Source organism: Mus musculus, chromosome 19, assembly GCF_000001635.26.
Source record: "Mus musculus strain C57BL/6J chromosome 19, GRCm38.p6 C57BL/6J".
NCBI classification, from domain to species: domain Eukaryota; kingdom Metazoa; phylum Chordata; class Mammalia; order Rodentia; family Muridae; genus Mus; species Mus musculus.
In genome coordinates, this window is record NC_000085.6 from 10,473,710 (window position 1) to 10,493,394 (window position 19,685).

At 50.0% G+C, this 19,685-nt stretch overlaps 1 protein-coding gene across 6 annotated transcripts; it reads right to left on the reverse strand.

Moving 5' to 3' along the window:
- Positions 1-525: 525 nt before the first annotated feature.
- Positions 526-17,742, reverse strand: Ppp1r32 (protein phosphatase 1, regulatory subunit 32). 6 transcript variants are annotated; one of them, XM_006527302.4, is made up of 17 exons: positions 17,610-17,742; positions 12,647-12,753; positions 9,989-10,096; positions 9,119-9,208; positions 8,524-8,659; positions 7,994-8,111; positions 7,575-7,728; positions 5,761-5,889; positions 4,916-4,979; positions 4,488-4,600; positions 4,006-4,065; positions 3,816-3,902; positions 3,496-3,609; positions 3,319-3,413; positions 1,222-1,392; positions 781-859; positions 526-619 (listed from the first exon to the last, which is right to left on the reverse strand). In XM_006527302.4, exons 5-16 carry the CDS (start codon positions 8,630-8,632, stop codon positions 790-792), a joined length of 1,284 nt encoding a protein of 427 aa, XP_006527365.1. In that variant the 5' UTR covers positions 8,633-8,659; positions 9,119-9,208; positions 9,989-10,096; positions 12,647-12,753; positions 17,610-17,742; the 3' UTR covers positions 526-619; positions 781-789. The 6 variants fall into 6 exon arrangements, with proteins under 6 accessions (XP_006527365.1, XP_030106917.1, XP_017173770.1 ...); XM_030251057.1 differs by lacking the exon at positions 7,994-8,111 and having other exon boundaries at positions 526-615; positions 17,610-17,741; XM_017318281.1 differs by lacking the exon at positions 17,610-17,742 and having other exon boundaries at positions 526-615.
- Between the last annotated feature and the right edge of the window lie 1,943 nt (positions 17,743-19,685).

Genomic DNA, 19,685 nt, shown 5'->3' on the forward strand with positions numbered 1-19,685 from the left:
CAGCTGCCCCATCTTCCCACACATTTGCTCACTGGCCACTGTGCTCAGTGGGGTATTCATCTAACAGACAACTTGTTCTCATTCTCACAAAAGATGTTGTCTTTCTCTGGTTGCTTGGCTGGAAGGAAAGCTAGCCTTGTCATCGGCCCTCCAGCCTGTGCTGGTGTCTAGCTTGCCCTTCTCTCACAGACCCCGCCCCCATCCCTCACAGACCCCGCCCCCATCTCCCTGGCATTCTTCCTGACCTATCTCTATAGACTGCTCAGGGGGACCCAAACTTCCTGCTTTAATCCAGGCTCCCATTTGTATCAAACCTCGACCCTGACCCACTATCCCAGACAGCACCAGCTGAGGGCGATATCTCAATAGGACAGGAAAGTGAGCATGATGCACCTTGGGCTGAGCCGCTGTGACTCAGATGCTCTGAGTCTCCTGACTTCAAATCTGGCCCTGAACCCTCTACCCAGACACACTCTAGCTCAACCCTTCCCCAGCACCACCCTGCCCGACAGTGACTGAACACCATGCTGGTTCAGTGTTCTTTAATTCCTTAGTAAAGTTACCGAGGCAATCTTGGGGAGCGGAGGGGGAGGAGCTTGTCCCGTCATGCCAAACCTACCTAGGAGGAAGGGACAGAGATTAGGTCTGAGGGAGAGCCCTGGGGTGGCACTGAACACTCTTCAGCAGAAACAAAAGGCCTTGTGACTCCCATCCCTCAAGCCTTACTTAACCCAGGGCTTGGGAAGGGAACGGGTGCAGGAGGGCGTCCCGGCCTCTTACCCTGCAGACTCAACTGGAAGCTGGGTAGCGGCTGCTATGAGGCATGTCTCGATAGAAGGGGTCAACTGAAGCCAGGGTTCTGCAGGAAGAAAGGCAGCTGATAGAGCACCGGGTGACCAGGCCTGGGCCTCTCTTCTCTACCTTCCCTCCCTTCCTCCCTCCCTCCCCCAGATCCCAAGAGCTAGCCAGGCCACAGACATTCTCTGTCTGCCAACAGGAGCCTTTACTGTCCAAGGGGAGGTTTTGAAGAACTGAGCAGGAGTCACAGGAGGGATGGGCCCACAGTTCATTCATCTTTAAATCCATTTCCCACAACCCCTATCACCAGGGTGGAGGTAAGACATGCAGTGGAAGGATAGGGCTGAGGGAATGAATCTGGCCAGGTAGGAGGGCTGCAAAGGGAGGGAGGGTGGCAGGGGCAGAGCCAAGGGGGCATGCTACCTTCCCACATGGGGGTGCAGGTGCCTCAGGGTCTCCGTGGGATTTGGGGTGGAGTCCATGAGGGTATGGTTATTCAGCTCACTGAGGGCGTAGGCTCCTGCTTTCTGGGGCTGGATGCCACCTCGAGTCCAGCCTTCTCGATCCAGCCCCTTGGGGATATTCTCGAAGTACCTAGTGTGGCGCAAGGGCCCTTAGTTAGCTACAGCTCACCCCTTTCTGAGGCTCATCTCTCCCTTCACTACCAACAATCTTGGGCCTCAGAGCTCTCCAGTCTCCTCGCCTCTGCCCATGTGTTTCCTCTGCCTGTCATACCTGAGCCGCAGGACACTCAATCAGGAAGCCTGTCCCCATTCCTGGGGCTGGGTGCCTCTACCCCACTCCAAAGCTGAGACGGTGTGGAGAGCAAAGAACAGATCTGTGGTGTTCCCACCTGTGGTCCTGCCAGCACCCAGAAAAGAGCCCTACTCCATCAGTCTAAGCCCTTCCATCCGTCTAAAGAACTGGGCCTTAGGCCAGGTTCTGAGACACAAAATGAGTAAGATTGGCCCCCACCCTGGCTTAGGAAGACAGAACAACAGGATGCCTATAGGTCGATCTGGAAATCAGTGATTACAACCCCTGGGGGCTTCAGGATCTCCAGCAAGAAGCAGGGTGTCCAACAAACCTACAGGAGATCCTGACAGGTAATGGAGGCAGGGTGTGTGAGCAGGGTGAGGACCTGCGGAGAGCCTGGGGTTTGGGGAAGGCCTCAAACAGGGAGCAAGTCACTTAAAGAGAGACACATTTTGTCTGCCAACACACAGAGTGCTCCCCGGATCACCCTTGTCGAAAGAGAGTAGTTACTGTGTCCCCAAGCTAAGCCCTGAGAGTGTGGCCCAGGAGCCACCAAGGCTTTTTCAGTGAGACCTCTATTGCTGGCTGGTCCTCAGCCAGACACTCTCAAGTCTCGACTCCAGTGACACGTTCTTACATCAATACCCTGGTCCCAGCTCTCCTCCTCCTCCTCTCCCTCTCACCACACCCGGTTGTGATCACAGGGTTTGTCCTTCGGGGCCTGGGTCCGTGTCTGCCCTCAGTCAGGATTCAGTGAAAAACAGGACGTGCCCTCGAACTGGGGTTAGAGGAGGGAAGTCTGACAAGCCAGAGGAACATGGAGTACTCAGGTTTGGGGGGGGCGGGCAGCATGCGATTATGGATAGATAAGCCTGGCTTTCCAGCTCTAGGATTATGTCCCCCTCACCCTAAACACACTTCATGCTAGAGTGGGTTAATGCACATGTCATCTCAGCACGTGGGAGGCAGAGCTTTGGCCACAAGCTCTAGGCCAGTCTAATCTACAGAGAAAGTTCCAGGCCAACAAGACTGTCTCAAAATAAAAAACAAAGACAAAGGTATTATACTTCCTTTCTGCTGCTCCTATATCGATTGCCTTCCCACCCAGCCCTGGTTTCAGAAGCTGTCCCTGGGGCTCTTGGGCTACCTCCCCCCAAAAGCCTTCCTGCAGGCTTCAGACATGGTTCATAGCTTACCTACTGAGGGAGCACTGAGCCCACCTGGCATGTGATGGACGCAGCACCTTAAAAACTGATGGTTTTGCTGCTGCAGAACTCTGTATTCATTCACTCTTCCCCAGTTCACCAGCCTGGGCCTGGTCTTGCTCTGCCTGTCCTATGCAAGTGACCCTTGAGTTGCCAGAATCTGTTTCTCCTGAGCAAGGAGCCCCCGTGAACCTTAATGCCACCCCATCCTGGGGACAGTTTTTAACCAGTGACTAATGGGCCTGGTGTGTGACTGCCCTGACTCTCTCACCCTCCGGCCTGGTCAGATCAGAGCTGTGTGCCTTACACTGTTGTCACAGGACGGCTGGCCACATAACACCCTATCACCATGTGCTTTCCCTTCCATGCAACTTCCGCATGCCCCCTAAGGTCCGTTCTCCCAGTGGAGGGGCAGCACAGGATGCTCAGCTGAGGATCTGTGTCTGGAAGAGTTCAGTGGGAGGTTTTCCTCCCAGAGGTTGTATCCTCATTACTTGTTCTGCCTCAACTTTGAGTCAGTCAAATGGATCTCAGCTTTCAACCAGGAAAGGAGCCTCACCCTTGGTTGTAGGTGGTCAGGTACCGCTGATCTCTGTCCTGTTCATAGGAACTCCGAACATAGCTGGGGTTGTTAAGAGTGAACCCTGTGGGCTCCTGTACAAGATGAGGACAGGGGAATGAAAGGTCAGGACTCGGGAGCATGGGTAGGGACTGGGACGAGTGCAGCAAGCCTCACCTTGTTCCCCACAGACTCCCTGCCAAGCAGGGCAACATTTGTCTGTTGCATCCGCTGGGGAGGCTGGTAGGACCTGTGGCTCATGCTGGCAGACTGTGGGGCTGGAGTAGGCACCTATACGGAGCAGAGACACGAGGCAAGAGGCTGCAAAGCTGACTGAGGTCATATGATGAAGAAAGGATGGACAGAAACCCTCCCACCCCTGGCCAAAGTATTCAATGTTTCAAAGCACAAGGCTCTATCCCAGCCCCCACTTTATGCTCCATCTGCAACACCCTTCATCTATCTCTGCCTCTTTTCCTTCTCCCCCTGCCACTCACTCTGGGGTTCAAGGTCCTTTCATTCACTCGGCTGAATCCAGTGTCCCGATCAGAGCCTCTGGACAGCACAGGGAGGAAATCACTTCCCTGGAGGGAGCAAAGAAGTTGTGGGTACCACTCCTTCACAATTCCAAACCATGTACAACTGTCCCCATAGGTGGCCCTGGCCCCTCAGCAGCACAGAGCTTACCTGAGGGTGAGTTACAGGGAGGTAGTCTGACTTGGTGATACTCCGTCCTGGATGGAGGACCTGGAGAGGGACAGACACACAGTGGAAAATCAGCCTAGTCTCCCTTTCTCAATGCCTCCCACACCCACTGATTTCAGCCTCCACTGCATCAAGCATGCAGAAGAGTTCTAGACTGACAGATGGGGCAATGTAGGAATAGGTAGAGTTTGGGTGGAATGACCAACTCCTGGTCCAGAATGGGAGCCAACAGGGAAGGTTCCCATCTGAGCTTTGAGTATTCTTGGCCTTGCCCATTCACCTACTTGGACCTCAGTATTGTCAACTATAAAGTGGGACTCTTAAACATAGGAGTGGTGTTCTCTTGCTCTCTTTCATTCCATACTTGTCTGGAGGGCTTTGTATCCAAAGCTTTAAAAGTAACTACAGAACACCTCCCCACTCCCCAGTCTTGAGAATTTTGATGCTCCTGAGCCCACACTTACAGGGTCCCCAGGAAAGGCCTGTGAGGGCGGCTGGAAGACAATGGGATTCTTGGTAGACTCTTCCGTGAAGCCAGTCTCTTCTTTGGAACCAATTGTCTTCTTAAGCAAGAGATCTGCAAAAGCCACAGCTCTCTATGCTTCATGGGACTACTTCAGTGTCCCAGCAGGAGAAATGGACTCCAGGGGCCAGGCCAGGAAAGCAGAAGGAAGGATAGGGACTGACAGGCAGGAGTAGCTGTGCTCAGACCCAAGTGACCCTGCTACAACAGCAGCACAGAGCACTGAAATCAGCCCAGGGACACAGCTCCCTCAAGCCACCCATTTGTCAGTCCTCCTCTTCCCCCATGGTAGCTTCTGAGAACTGTACCAGCTCTAGCCCTGGAGTCTCCTATGGGCTGGAGAAGGAAGATGGAATTGGGAGGGCCTACCTGGGTGGTTTGGAGACTCCTTGATATACTTGGAATTGTATTCAGAAGTCATGAAGCGTGGACCCTGGAACATACAAGGCAGAACAATGGGAATGCAGTCGGCAAGGGTGGAAGGCAGTTCTGTGATGGTGGTGGTAGCTCTTTGGATGTGTGAACACCCAGTGAGCCTGGGAGGAGAAGACAAGCACAGCAGCCCAACAGACATCTAGGATGCCCGATGAGGCGTGGCAGTGCTCCAAATGCCTCCAAGATCATTCCAAATCACCCAGCATGCTGAGCTCCTGAGAGTGACCCTGAGGAACCCAGACAAGAGTGACGGGGTCATGATGAAGGGGGATAAGCTGACAGACGAAAAAAAAACATATCAGCTTGGTCACGGGCCAGGCCAGGGTATGGTGGACACTTTGATGCAGTTTGAGAACTATCAAATTGAAAATACCTTGCTCGAAGCTAGAGAAAGTACCCAAGGAGCTGTAGGGGTCTGCAACCCTATAGGTGAAACAATATGAACTAACCAGTACCCCCAGAGCTCGTGTCTCTAGCCGCATATGTAGCGGAAGATGGCGTAGTCGGCCATCATTGGGAAGAGAGGCCCCTTGGTCTTGCAAACTTCATATGCCCCAATTAAGAGGAACGCCAGGGCCAAGAAGTGGGAGTGGGTAGGTAGGAGAGCGGGTGGAGGGGCAGGGTATGGGGGACTTTCAGGATAGCATTTGAAATGTAAATGAAGAAAATACCTAATAAAAAATTGGAAAAAGAAAAAAAAGAAAGAAAGAAAGAAAATGCCTTGCTCTCTGCATTGTGTCAGGGCCTGAGGCCATGCGCCCTAGCAGATACCCACTCACATAGTGCGAGTTCTCCCACTCCGTGGAGCCCTTGCCCTGCTGCTGGTGGATCAGGGGAACCTCCTTGGGCTCCAGTCCTGTGATAGTCTGAGGCCCGTGATCCTGGGTGTCGAAGTGGACCTTCCTGACCTGGAGGAGTGAAAACCCGTGAGAGAGAGTGCCAGTCACATTCTGTCCTCCACTGCTACAGAGCACCTTCATGGCAGGCAGTCTGTGAGTCTATTACAGTGACATCAGAGGGGCCCCACATCCTGCTCGTGGTGATTCTCATACCCTGACAGCAGCCCATGGGGACTTTGGGTCCTCAGACTGTTGCAGGCACTTAAACCCTTGTTGGGCCCCTCAACCAGGAACTCCCCCCCCAGGGCCTTTGAACTTTGTTGCAGACACTGCTTGGAACACATATCCCTTAGGTAGCTGTGGCTAGAGGAATGGCCTCTTTTGAACCTTGCCTAGTGTTTCCATGCTAACTTCTTTCCCAGTCTTTGGGCTTCTGATTCATCCCCCACTTCCTCCGAGCTGTATTTCTCTCTGCTCTTACCCCTTCCAACATTTTTAATTTTATTTTACATTTAAGAGATATATTATTGTCAGTCAGTGTCCAGTAACTGTTAGCCATTGCTAATGCATAATTAACATATCATGTGCCTTTCTGGGTATTATAATGTGAAAATGGTAGATATATTTAAAGCCCACATGATAATACACATATGTAAATAAAAAGAATTGGATTCAAAAAAAAAAAAAAAAAGAGAGATATATTAGCCAGGCTGTGGTGGCACACACCTCTAATCCCAGCACATGGGAGACAGAAGCAGGAAGATCTCTGTGAGTTTGAAGCCAGCCTGGTCTACGTTGCTATATAGCTAGTTTGTGGACAGACAGGATTACACAGAGGAACCCTGTTCTCAAATAAACAAACAAACAAACAAACAAAAACAAAAAAGAAAGAAAGAAAAAAAGAAACCAAAAATGAGAAAAGGAGATTTGTTAGTATTTTATGTGTCTGAGCTTGTATATGCCACAAAGATCAGATGAGGGCATCAGATACCCAGGAGCTGGAGACCCAGGAAGGAACTCACATCCTCTGGAAAAGCAGAAAACACCCTTAACCATATCTCCTGCTATCATCGTCGTCATTAGTTACATTGAGATATGGCCTCATGTGGCCCAGGCTGGCCTTAAACTTGATGTGTAGCTAAGGATAACTTTGAACTTGTTATCTTGCTGCCTCCCTATCCCCAGCGCTGGGATTACAGGCATAGACCACTGTGTCTGGTTTATGAAGCACTGGGGGATGGAACTCAGAACTTCATGAATGTGTTCAGCAAGTGTGAGACCCACTGAGCTACAGCCTAAGCCCACTCCCTCCAAATGTGCAATGTATTCAGAGGACATTGCTTGGATGCATGGCTACCTATCCTCATGACCATGGAGGTGACTTGAATGGTGGTAACAATGATGACAGAAGTGAAGAGGTCGGGGTGACTGTGACAGTGACCTCGAGGCAATGAGGGTAGTGGCAAAGGGTTTGAATGTATGACTAGGATCCTGGTATCTGTGAGGATGGAGTAGGGGTGAGGGTGTTGACACGGCTGCAGGGAGAGGGAGTGGCAGTGGGGATATCGGGATAAAGACAGGACCACAGTGGGGAGCGACCCCTCACCCTACACTTTGGCTCCTCCAGGCTATGTCTTCTCAGCTCTATGCAATGGGTAGAGGTGCTACTTCAGCTTGCTAGAGGAACCCACCCTCCCTGTCTTGCTGCACACATCCTGGGGCTCACTCCTGTCTAGCCTGGACCCAGCACTGACCTCCTTGGAATGTGGTCCAGGGTTGAGTTTTTCTCGCCCGTAGCTGGAGGTTGTCTGGTGCAGGTTCCAGGGCAGGGGTTGTTTACCATCGGGCACTTCTAGGGGAGAGTAGCTCTGACTGGTCACAGACTTGGAAGTGTCTCGGATTTGTTGCCTAAGGGGTGGGAGGAAGCAAGAGATGGGCCCCCCAGGGCCACCTTCTTTGTTCTGGGGTTGAGGGCTGCAGTACTTATTCCCAGGAGCATCATCTCCCATCCTTCTCCCAAATGTTTTAAGAGTCCTTCTTGGCCCCGGGGCCAAAACTGGGCAGCATGCCCAGAGCCATTCAGGCCTTGCTTTGGAGCCTGGGGCAATGACATCTCTAATATTTAAGATCCAGCAGAGCAGAGGAGGGAGACAAGGAGTAATGGAAACTGTACCCTATGGCAGGATTGTCCAGGGTGTCCAGGTGCGGTTGGTAGGAGACCAGGGGCCGATAGTTGGATTTGTAGCCTGTGCCTACATGGCTTCCCAGGCGGGGCTTAAACTCCTCCCGACCTGCCAAGGGGCAAGAAGGAAACAGGACCAAAGGCCACCAGAAGGGTGAGGAGTGGCTTCCCAAGCAGAGCCAGCAGCCACCAGGGCCTAAGGAACCCTAAGCCAGGGGAACTCCTAACAACCCAGGTGTTGGGAGCTGTGTAGGCCTGGCCCGTGGAGGACTATGATGCCAGAGAACAGAGCCAGTGGCATGGGGTCACAGGAGCCATGTGCAGACATACTTCAGTGACAGGACCAAGGAAGGGGACAGCCAGACAAGGCCAGCTTGATTGTGTGAGCCTTGGGCTCAGGGAATGGAGCCACTCTATGTGGCAGGTCACTCTCTGCTCAGATTGACCTAGAGTGTGTGCCTCTCCTGGTCCCTCTTCCCATACAGGGTCCTGAAGGTAGCACCCCATAGAGGAGTCCTCACCATAGGCTGTACAGTAGCTGGTAGCATAAAACTTCAGAGGGTCAGAGCATCCCCCCGAACTCATCTTCACATATGGAGAGACAACCCCAAGAGGGAGTTTCCCCATCATGATGTGTGAGGCAGGGGCCCCACGGGCCTGAAAAGAAACCCAGGAGATCTCGTGAGTCCTGACCCCAGGCTTCAACCTCTGCAATGACAGTCACCCCCTCAGAGGCCCGAGTCATCCTCACAGGCCCTGTTCCCGTTTCTGGAAACTGCATCCCAAGTCAAACAAAGAACCCATCTTCAACTCTCACACTGGCATGTCTCTTACCAACATTCGAATGCCCCCACTTTAGAGCCAAGAAACGATGCTGAGAAATGAATTGAAGATCTTAACAAGAGGTCTCCAATTCCTAGTCCTCTGGTCTGACCTCCTATATGTGCTTCTTAGAGAGTACATGACCAAATGACCGCCTGCCTGAGCTTTCTCTCCTGCCAGACCTGCCCCGCCCCCACCCCATCTCTTACTCAGTTCCTTCCCCCCGCCCACCTCCCTGTGGAAGTTGACTTTGCTCTCCTGGGGCCCTACACAGTAGGCCCCACCCTCACCTACCCTCTGCAGCAAGCTCTGAGGTCGGCAGAGGCCACAAGAGGCTGGAGCTGCTCAAGAGAAGCTGGCCCTCCTGAGGTGGAGATGGCCAAGCTAGAAGAAACAGAGTGTTGCTTAGCAACCAGCACCTAGCAACAGCGTCCCAAGCCTCTGAAGTCCTTCTCAAACCATGGCCCACTGAGGGGCTGACCTGTCTAGGAAGGGAAGTCCAGGCATAGCACAAATTTGGCCCTTCCTCCATGGCTCTGTCCCACGCTGCCTGGACAAGACCACGAAGAGTTGCTTGTCTAACTGATGTGAAATAAAAGATAATCCTGGACAATCTCTCCCATTTACAAAGTATCCACTTCTCACGGTGGATACTTTACATCTTTTATCTCCAGCCTCCTAGCGGCTCTTCCAGGTAGCTATTATTATCCTCTCTTCACTGGGGAACAAGAGGCTTAGACAGGCAAAGCAACTGGACTGGCCAGAGATCTCAAAAAACAAACAAAACAAAACACCACCCCCCCCCAAAAGGAAAAGAAACAAAATAGTTGCGATTCCACTTGGGTGGATCCTGATCCCACTTTTATGCCTCTTGGTAAATTAATCTTTACTATATTCTGCTCCAGCTAAATCTGTCCTAAGCCTTTTTACACACATTACCTCTTACAATTTCCCAGATTCCCCCATGAGCTTGGGGCTCTTGGTACATGGCCAATAACCATAGCAGTGGTTAAAATTGAGGCTCCAACCAGACCTGTTTGTTGGCTTTGATGAGCTGTCTTTCCTCTTTACACTGTCACTTCTTATCTTAGTCAAGTATGTGACTTAGGACTGGTGATAGGGGTTCAACACCTGCTGAAAGGAAGGGGCAACACTGGTACTTACTTGCAAGCTGTGGTCTAAAGGCTCCCGGCCAGCTCTGCAGAGACTTCAGTTAACAGCATGCAAGCCTCAAGTTGGTTTTCAGTCTTGTAAACATTGTGACAGTTGGATCTCCAGGGGTGGAGAAGAACTCTGCTCAGTATCTGCCAATTCCACCATCATGGCTACTTGCAAACAGCCAGTTCAGTGTCCCAAATGGGAACCTTAAATACTGTTTTAGTTTTTGTTTGTTTGTTTGGTTGGTTGGTTTTGTTGTTGATGTTGTTTGGTTCTGGGTTTTGTTTTTGTTTTGGTATTTTTTGAGACAATGTTGCTCTGTGTGGCCCTAGCTGTGTAACTTGCTCTGTAGACCATACTGGACTCAAGTCACTTGCCTCTGCCTCCCAAGTGCTAGGATTAAAAGCATGTGCCACCACTGCTCAGCTAAATAATTTAACTTTTAACACAGCAGGGCTTAACAGCCAGCCTGTAGATTTCCAACCTTTAGCTATTACAAGAATGTGAGCTTCTCTTCTGGGATACCAGAAGAAAAGGAAGACCGAGGGAAAGGGGCTGTGCTGCCTAGGATATAAGCACATATATGGGCCAGGCACATGAAACAAATCCTACTACATCCCACATCAGCCCCACCAGCACCAGGGATCACGAGCACACTTTACTCCGGATTCAGAAGTTATCATGGTCTAGGAGGGCTTCAGGACAAACTGAGGCCCACTGAATTCTCCCCCTCCAAAGTCATGACTCTGTTACCGGGCCAGAGGACTGAACGCACGCAGCCTTGCCTCCAATAAGCAGCTCCCAGCTTTCCAACAAAGAGGCTCATGGGTGCTCCATACATGAAACATGGTAAGATTGCGACTGCCACTGGTGGGGCCCACTTAGGGCAAAGAGCAAAGGCACCCCTGGAGAAGAGGTCAAAGCCTGAGCTCAGAATCATGAGCTCAGACATGACACAAGCTCTGGCTTTGTCACTGAATACATATGAGACTTGATACAGGGCATGTGTTTCCAGTCCCTCCTGGAAAATGGAGGTTACTGTGAACCACTTAGCCAAGCACCAGTAGATAAAGGCCATCTACTGGGTTAGGGGAAAACTCTGGAGAGAGGTGGCGTCTTAGTTAGGGTTTTACTGCTGTGAACAGACACCATGACCAAGGCAAGTCTTATAAGGACAGCATTTAACCGGGGCTGGCTTAGAGGTGCAGAGGTTCAGTCCATTATCATCAAGGTGGGAGCATGGCAGTGTCCAGGCAGGCATGGTGCAGGAGGAGCTGAGAGTTGTACATCTTCTTCTGAAGGCTGCTCACTCCCACAATGACACACCTACCCCAACAAAGCCACACCTACTCCAACAAGGTCACACCTCCTAATAGTGTCACTCCCCGGGCCAAGCATATTCAAACCATCCCAGCCAGATGGTGTGTGTGTGTGTATGTGTGTGTGTGTGTGTGTGTGTGTGTGTGTGTGTGTGTGTGTGTGTAAATGTATGTATGCATGCATGTGCATGTCAACGGGCAGCCTTAGTGTCTGAACTTAGCCACTGTCTCAGTTTCTTTTCCTGTTGTTGTGACAAAATACTCTGAAAAGAGCAACTCTAGGGACAAAGGGCTTATTCAGGTCCAAGGGTATAGTCCTGCATGGCAGAGAATTCAAAGTAACAGAAACCTGAAGTAGCTGGTCTCATTGCATGCACAAGCAGATAGCAGACAGCGGAGCCCGGAAAGGTGGCTTAGTAGTTAAGTGCACTTTCCATTCTTGAAGAGAATGTCATTTCAGGTGACTCACAGTCATCTGTAATTCCAGCTCCAGGAAATCCTATGCCCTCTAAGACAGCAAGTGAATACATTCTACCGTTCAGGTAGCTTTCTCCATTTTATACGGTCTAGGGTACCCTCCCTGGCCAGGGAACGGTCTCATCCTTAATTTTAATAGATCTTCCCACATCAATTAATCCAGGGGCAGAGAGGGAGGGATACCTCTGTGAGTTTGAAGCCCTATCTATGTATCTATTTCCAGGATAGACAGACAGGCCTGGAGAGAGAGAGAGAGAGAGAGAGAGAGAGAGAGAGAGAGAGAGAGAGAGAGAGAGAGAGAGAGAGAGAGAGAGAGAGAGAGAGAGATTGTATCAAAAAACAAAGCAATATGACCCTGTGGCCCATTTCCCAGTAAATTCTATGTCCTGTCACGATGACAACTGAACACTAACCATTGTAGGCTCTTTCCACATATTTTTGATACCCAGTCTCCCATTGGTCTGGAACTTTACCACATAAGTCGTGCTATCTGGTCCCTGAGCTTCCAGGAATCTGCCTGTCTCTGTCTCCCATCCTGCCATGGGAAGAATTAAAAGATTCTTCTCTCATGCATAGCTTTATATATGGTTTCTAAGTGTCCAAACTCAGGCCATCCTGCTTGTGGGGTAAGTGTTTTACGTACTGAGCCATCTCCCAAGACACTAGGCAAAGGGTTGGGCCAAACAGATAAAGACAGGAATTCCACTGGATCTCAGACAAGGTCGTGTGATGGGTCGAAAGAAAGTTCTCTTAGGGAGACTGAGCTCAAAATCTCCTCTGTAGGACTTCTCTGAGCCTGTCTCTGTGTCTGCAAGCTGAGATGACATGTCTGACTCACAGGGTCAAAGTCTTTGGTGAAGTAAAATACCTGATGGCCATGTCTGGCAATCCGGTGAACACTCCGCCAGGAAGGTAACAGCAAATGGTGAGCGGTCTTCAGCCTGGCTTCTGGGACCGAGTATGTGTGGCTGGATCCTGTACAGGGGAGAGACGTGGGAGGGAAGTTCTAGATAGAATTTCAGAGAATCCTGGGCTTCTGGAGCTGACAAAAGTGGCCAACCACCGCTTAGGGCTGGCAGTCCCAGGTTGCTGCAGACCTTGTTTTTTGTTGTGTGGCGACATCTAATGGTTGTAATGCAGAACTGCAAGTGAGGATGTCCATAGACCTGAGGTTCCTTGGATGCATCCGCAGAGTGGACGATGGCTAAAGCCTGGTTCACCTATGCACTCCTACACACCCACTCTTCTGAGAAAACTGGACAGGCCTGGATCTCGTGAGAGGCTTCAGCCTAAGGGCTGCCCACATGGATGAAGGTCCTTGTAGCTAATTGTGTAACTTGGCCCGCTCATCTGTCATCTGAATCCCCAGGTTTCTCCATCTCTACAGAGAAGCTGACTAACAACAAATCCTTTCAATCTAGGTTAAAAATCCAGGACCCACATCACCCCATTTTCTTCCCATAATCGCTTCTATTCATCAACTGCTACCCCTGGGCTGGACACCCACCTAGGAATCATCTCCTGGTTTTTTACTTTTGAGACAGGGCTTCGGGTCTACTTTGCAGCATAGCTACTGATGGCCTTGAACTTGTGAGTCCGCTCTCTCCACCTTCCAAGGGCTGGGATCACAGGCATAGGCTATAGTGCTCAGTTTATACGCTGCTGGGGGTTTGAACCCAGGATTTTGCGTCCGTACTTTGTCAACGGAGTTACACTCCCAGTCTTCTCCATGCTGCATCTCATCAATTTTTTACTCTGGCCCTACCAGGGAGAAATTATTGCTAATAAGCCTATCTTACAAATGGGGAGGCCAAGTAGAGTCTCACAGGCAGGAAGGGGTGGGACTTGGATCAGAATGCAGCTTTAACTGGGGAATCCATTCCCTTCCTGCCGGGTAATACTCTGTAGAGTGCTGGGGCTGCAGCGGTGAGCTCTGACACCACTTGGTTCAACTTAATGGCTTTGTAAAGTAATGGCTGCCTCAGGCTGGAAAACAACATCCTTCCCTTTTCTAGATCTGACTGAGGTAGATATTTATGCTCTGGGCTGCAGGTTCCCCCTAAGAGGGTTAAATGGAGCATGTAAGATGTCACACCATCAAGCATGTGTGGTTTGACCTTGCTTGGTGCATCTTGATGGCTGATCTCGGAGTGCAGAGCTCTTAGGAAGAGACGGGCCAGTAGATCCCAGCTTAATGGAAGAGCAATCCAACAGGGGCAGTCAAGCAAGAGCCTCACAGGCTGACTCAGGATTTGCTGGGTACCAGGCACCATCCTCATCATTTCCCACACATTAGCACATCTAAACCTTACCACGTGCAAGTGGAAAGGATCAGATCTTCCATTCCATGGATGAAAAAACTGAGGCACACAGCTCGTAAAGGAAGCAGCACTGTTAGAAGCAAGTTTGACTGCCCCCGAGACTATGTTGCTAACCGCTTTGAAAACACCTCACGGATTGTGTCAGGAGTTCTCCAAACTTTTTTTCAAGACAGGGTTTCTCTGTATAGCCTTGGCTGTCCTGGAACTCACTGGGTAGACCAGGCTGGCCTCAAACTCAGAGATCCGCCTGCCTCTGCCTCCCAAGTGCTGGGATTAAAGGCGCGCGCCACCACCACCCGGCTTCCAAATTCTTAAGAACCTTACTTTTGATGGCATACTTTTTAATCCTTTGTTTGTATGGCTGGTTGTTTGGTCAGATCTCATGTTGTTCTTCAAGACAGAGTTTCTCTGTAATAGTCCTAGCTATCCTGGAACTTGATTTGTAGACCAGGCTGGCCTAGAACTCAGAGATTCACCTGCCTCTGCCTCCCAAGTGCTGGGATTAAAAGTGCATGCAAAAGCTGGAGAGATGGCTTGGCAGTTGAAATCATTGGCTGTCTTCCAGAGGACCCAGGTTCCGTTCCCAGTGCTCACATGGAAGCTCACAACTGTCTGTATTTCCTGTTCCAGGGGATCCAACAATCTCATACAGAAGTACATGCAGGCAAAATGCTAATGTACATAAAATAAAAATCCATACATTGTTTCTAAAAAGTGTATACCACTATAACTGGCTTTGATTCTTTACCTGTCTCCCAGACCTTCAAATGGCCCGGGCAAACAATTCACAAGAGAAAAGCACCACAAGTGGGAAGCAGGGGGATGTGCATGTAGCTCAGTTGGTAGAGTGCTTGCTTAGCACTCATGAGGTCCCAAGTTCGATCCCCAGCACTGTATAAAACTGCTGATGCCAGGATACAAAGGCACACACCTGCACTCATATCACTCAGGAGGTTGAGACAGGAGGATCTTAGAAGTTCAAGGTTATCCTCTGCTACATAGTGAGCTCAAGGTCAGCTTAGGCTACATGAAACCTTAATTCTAAAAGAAAATAAATAAATATAAATTACAAGAGCCTAGCTCAATTCCCAGCAACCACATGGTGGCTCACAACCATCTGTAATGGGGCCCGATGCCCTCTTCTGGTGTGTCTGAAGACAGCTACAGTGTACTCACATACATATAATAGATAAAGCTTTATATATATATATGTGTGTGTGTGTGTGTGTGTGTGTGTGTGTGTGTGTGTGTGTGTGTGTGTTAAAAAGAGCCCTAGCTTTGGGGAGTCATGGGGATGCATTTGCATCTGTCATGGACTATAGCCAAGGAGACTTGTCCTCATCAGGACAGTAGGAGGTGACTGCTTGCTGGGCTGAGAAAAGAGAGACGATACGGCCAAAGAGTGAAGGGAAGTCTGAATAGTGCCCACACGATGGACTCTAAGGAGTGGCCGATGATGTGACTGTTTGAGTAGACTGGTTATATGTATAGAGGTGCCAGTGAACAGGGCTCCATCTTTAGTTTCTCTGCACTGGGACCAGTCAGCCTCAGTGTGGCAGGAGTGCCAGCACAGGACCATCCTTTCAAAAGTGCTGTGAGAGCCTGGGGTGACGGGTCAGTCAGTTGCATGTGTGCCAGGACCTAAGGACTAGTCCCAGAACCCACATTTTTTAAAAGGAGGGGAGGACTGAAGAGATGGCTCAGTGCCTGTTGCTCTTGCAGAGGACCCAGGTTCAGTTCCCTGTGCCGAATGATGGTTCATAACCATCTCTACTCCAGTTCCAGGAACCCTGATTGCCATCCGACCTCCATGGGCACCACAGACATGTGTGACCAAACTTTTCACGGGGGAGGGGGTCACACCCTGGATAGGTAGCGCCCTGCAGACCAAAGAGCCGGATAGGTATCTTGACCAAAGTGCAACTTGGTGAGCCAATGAGTTTTACTGGGGTTACTTACAGGCGTGTGAGTGAGGGGTGGCTTACAGGGGCAGGAATGACTCAGACAGCTACATCATCAAGGCCCACCCCAGTATGGGTGACAGCTCACAAAAAGCTGGGGACTAGAAGCACAGTACACAGGCTGCTGGCATCTCAACACGTTCAGGAGTGTTCTTTCCAAGTGCCTCCAATGGTCTAAACCTCTTCCAGGCAGCTTGGCCAGTTTCTGCTTCTTCCAGGAACCTGATCTGGTTTCAGTCTTTTTTTGCAGCTTGTCTTGTCTGAGAGGAACTCTCAGCTTTTATAGCTGGCAGAGAGAGGCCTAGTGAATCTGGTCAGTTTTAGGGACTTCCTGAAGCTATTTTGAGTCTTCTAACCATCCTGATTAAGGATCTTCCCTGCAGGATGGGCTGCTTCAATCTCAAAAGGGTCTGTTAAACAAAAAGCTCTCTCTCTCTCTCTCTCTCCTGCCCCCCCTCTCATAAACTATACATATTTTTGAAAAGCTGGGTGGGCCGGGTGTGATGGCGCACACCTTTAATCCCAGCACTCGGGAGGCAGAGGCAGGCGGATTTCTGAGTTTGAGGCCAGCCTGGTCTACAGAGTGAGTTCCAGGACAGCCAGGTCTACACAGAGAAACCCTGTCTTGAAAAACCAAAAACAAACCAAAAACCAGAAACCAAAAACCAAAAACCAAAAACAAACCAAAAACCAAAACCAAACCAAAAACCAAAAACCAAAAACCAAAAACCAAAAACACAAAACCAAAAACCAAAAACACAAAAACCAAAAACCAAAAACACAAAAACCAAAAACCAAAAACCAAAACCAAAAACCAAAAAAAAAAAAAAAAAACCAAAAACCAAAAACCAAAAACCAAAAAACAAAAAACAAAAAACAAAAAACAAAAAAACCTGGGTGTAGTGACTTGTGCCTGAAATCCAACCACTTGAAAGGCAGAGGTAAGAGGATGCTGGAGCTTGCTAGTCAGCTACAGCTCAGTCAGTAAAGTGCTTACCATTTAAGCAGGAGAACATGAGCTTGTCTCCATCACCAGATGTTGCACCCCAGATGTTGCACCCTACTCTGGGTTTCCCAGCCTCCAGTAAACTAAATAAACTTCTGTTTCTAATTGATTTTAGTGTGTGGTATTCTGTGATAGCGGCAGAAAACGGACTAAAACACAGCCTGAACCCATTAGAACATTCCTGTCTGTCACCTGCAGGGTTCCCACATGAGCACACGGAGTGAGCCTCTGTCTGTGGGAAGACCAGGGTGATGGTGATAAAGATGTCTTGCCAAACCCACAGTCAGCCCTCGATGACACATGACACAAGCAAGAAGCAGATATGTGCTGCTAGGAGCCATCAAGTTCCGGCGTCATTATATACAACTCAGCCCATCATGACTTTTGTGAATTGTTATCTTCAACATTGATTGGCTGACTGAGTGATTGAGGCATCACCACGTATGTGTTTGGGGGTGAAGGGAGATGCCTGTGAGCCATAGCATGAACATAGAGATCAAACCCCTCAGGGGACAGCTTCAGGTGTCAGCCCTTCACGCTGACCTTGTCTGAGGCAAAGTCCTTCTCATTGTGCACGAGTACTTCACAGTCCAGTTCCTGGCTGGAGAACTTCTAGGGGACTCTCCTGTCTCCAGCTCCCATTTTGCTATAGGCACTGAGGCTTCAGATCCACTCTCACTGAACCCAGTTTTACACAGGCTCTGAGGACTTAAATTCAGATCATCAAGCTCTCACAATAAGCACTCTAACTCATTATGACATATCCTGGCCCAAACACCATAATCTTAACTTACTTGCTTTTATTTTATGGTGCTAGGGATAGAGCCCAGAGCCTTACGGGCATGCTCAGCTAGCGCTCTACCACTGAATTTTAAGTCTGTGATGAAGCATTACAATTTGTAAACACTATATTGCTATCCTTTGCACGTTAAATGTCTCTCAAACGTTAGTGTATTAAAGCCTTGGTCTCTCTCCACGGTGGTGCTATTAGGAAGTGCTAAGGTCCTTTTAGAAGTGGAGCCTCACCAGAAGTCCTTAGGTCACTGGAAGCATGTTCTTGGAGGGGATTTTGGTGACTTTTGTTTCCTGGCCACCTAGTGAACAGTTTTGTCACACATTTCCTCCCTTAGCCCGCTAACATCCCTATCAGAAACCAAAGCAATGGGTCTGCCCAGCCCGAGACCAGAACCTCTGGAATTGTGACCTGAACAGCTTTCTTGTATTTATTAGTTAACTATCCCAGCTGTTTCATTATAATAATGAGAACCCAAAACCACCGTTTCACTTTAGAACTGAGTGCAGATTTAGCATGCCACATAAAATCTGCCATTCTCCCTGAAGCCCCAACCCATCGCTTATGCACCAGATGCCCTCTGTTCTCTCCCTGCCATAAATTACACAACCCTCTCCAAACACCCGAGCAGCCTTGGCCTGTGCAAGGGCCCCCACTTGCATTCACTCTCCTTGCTGGGGCATCCCTTCCAAGGCACAGACCGGAAAAGTCTCTCCTTGCACAGAGCTGCCTGATGGTTCCTGGCAGTCACAACAAGGGATCACTCTGCAGCTGCATTTGGGTGTTGTTTGGAGAAATGAAGGCCATATTTAAGAAGTGGGATCTTATGTGCTACCAGCTCCCAGGAGGCTCAAGAGGCTAGTGTCGGGGTCCAAGGGGACCTCAGCACCCAGTAGAGAATGAGGTCTTGAGCAGTAGCCTCAGAGAAGAGAGAGTTAGCAGGGTGAAGGCAGCAGGTGCACCCAATGGGAGACCGCTCCCTGCTGTTTTAGGAGCGATACAGACAAACAGGAGAGACACTGTGGGCAAGCTGCAGGACATCTCACTGCCTCTGCTTCTCAGCTTAAGTGGGGATGCTAAGTGCTCTTGCTTTTCTGTATGAGATATGAGGGAGATTTATTAGCGGCACACTTCACACACGGCAAGCACTTCTCAGCTTTATGGTCCCAGGCTCAGGCTGAGGTGTTGACTAACCAAATTAGGGGGAGGAAGCACTGCTCCCCCTAACACTGGCTGTCCTCCTGACACTGACCAGGCAGCAGGTCATGTGACCCAGGATCCCATCTCCAGAGCCTCCTGAAAAGCTGCACAGGGGCCTGTTATGGGGCCAGGGATGGGGTGGGAGTGGGGTTGGGGGAGAGGTTGTCTCTGGTTTTCTAGGAACTATTCCTGCACACGTCACTGAAACGAAAAATTCTGGACACTGACAACCATTTTTTTCCCTTTGGTGGCAAACTGATACTTGTGTGAGAGCAAACAATGGAGATCTTTTAAACCTTTGGCTTTCTCCACCTCTGGCTGGTGATTCGACTAAGACAACCCAGGGTCAGTACAGATGGGAGGCCTCAGTACTCAGTACTCAGCCCCTTCCTTCTGGAGACAGACCAAGGGCATATCTTCTGAGAAAGCTGGGAAAGCATCAGGCTGAGGCTGGGAGTGTGTGTGTGTGTGTGTGTGTGTGTGTGTCCTTGTCATTAGGCTAGCCAGCCATTTCTGTCCACCTGAGAAGCATCCTGCCCACCCTAAGCAGGGTTGGTTGCGGAGCCTGGTGGCTCCCAGGCCTTATGGAGTAGCATCTGTTTCCGGAAGCACACCTGGAACTCAGA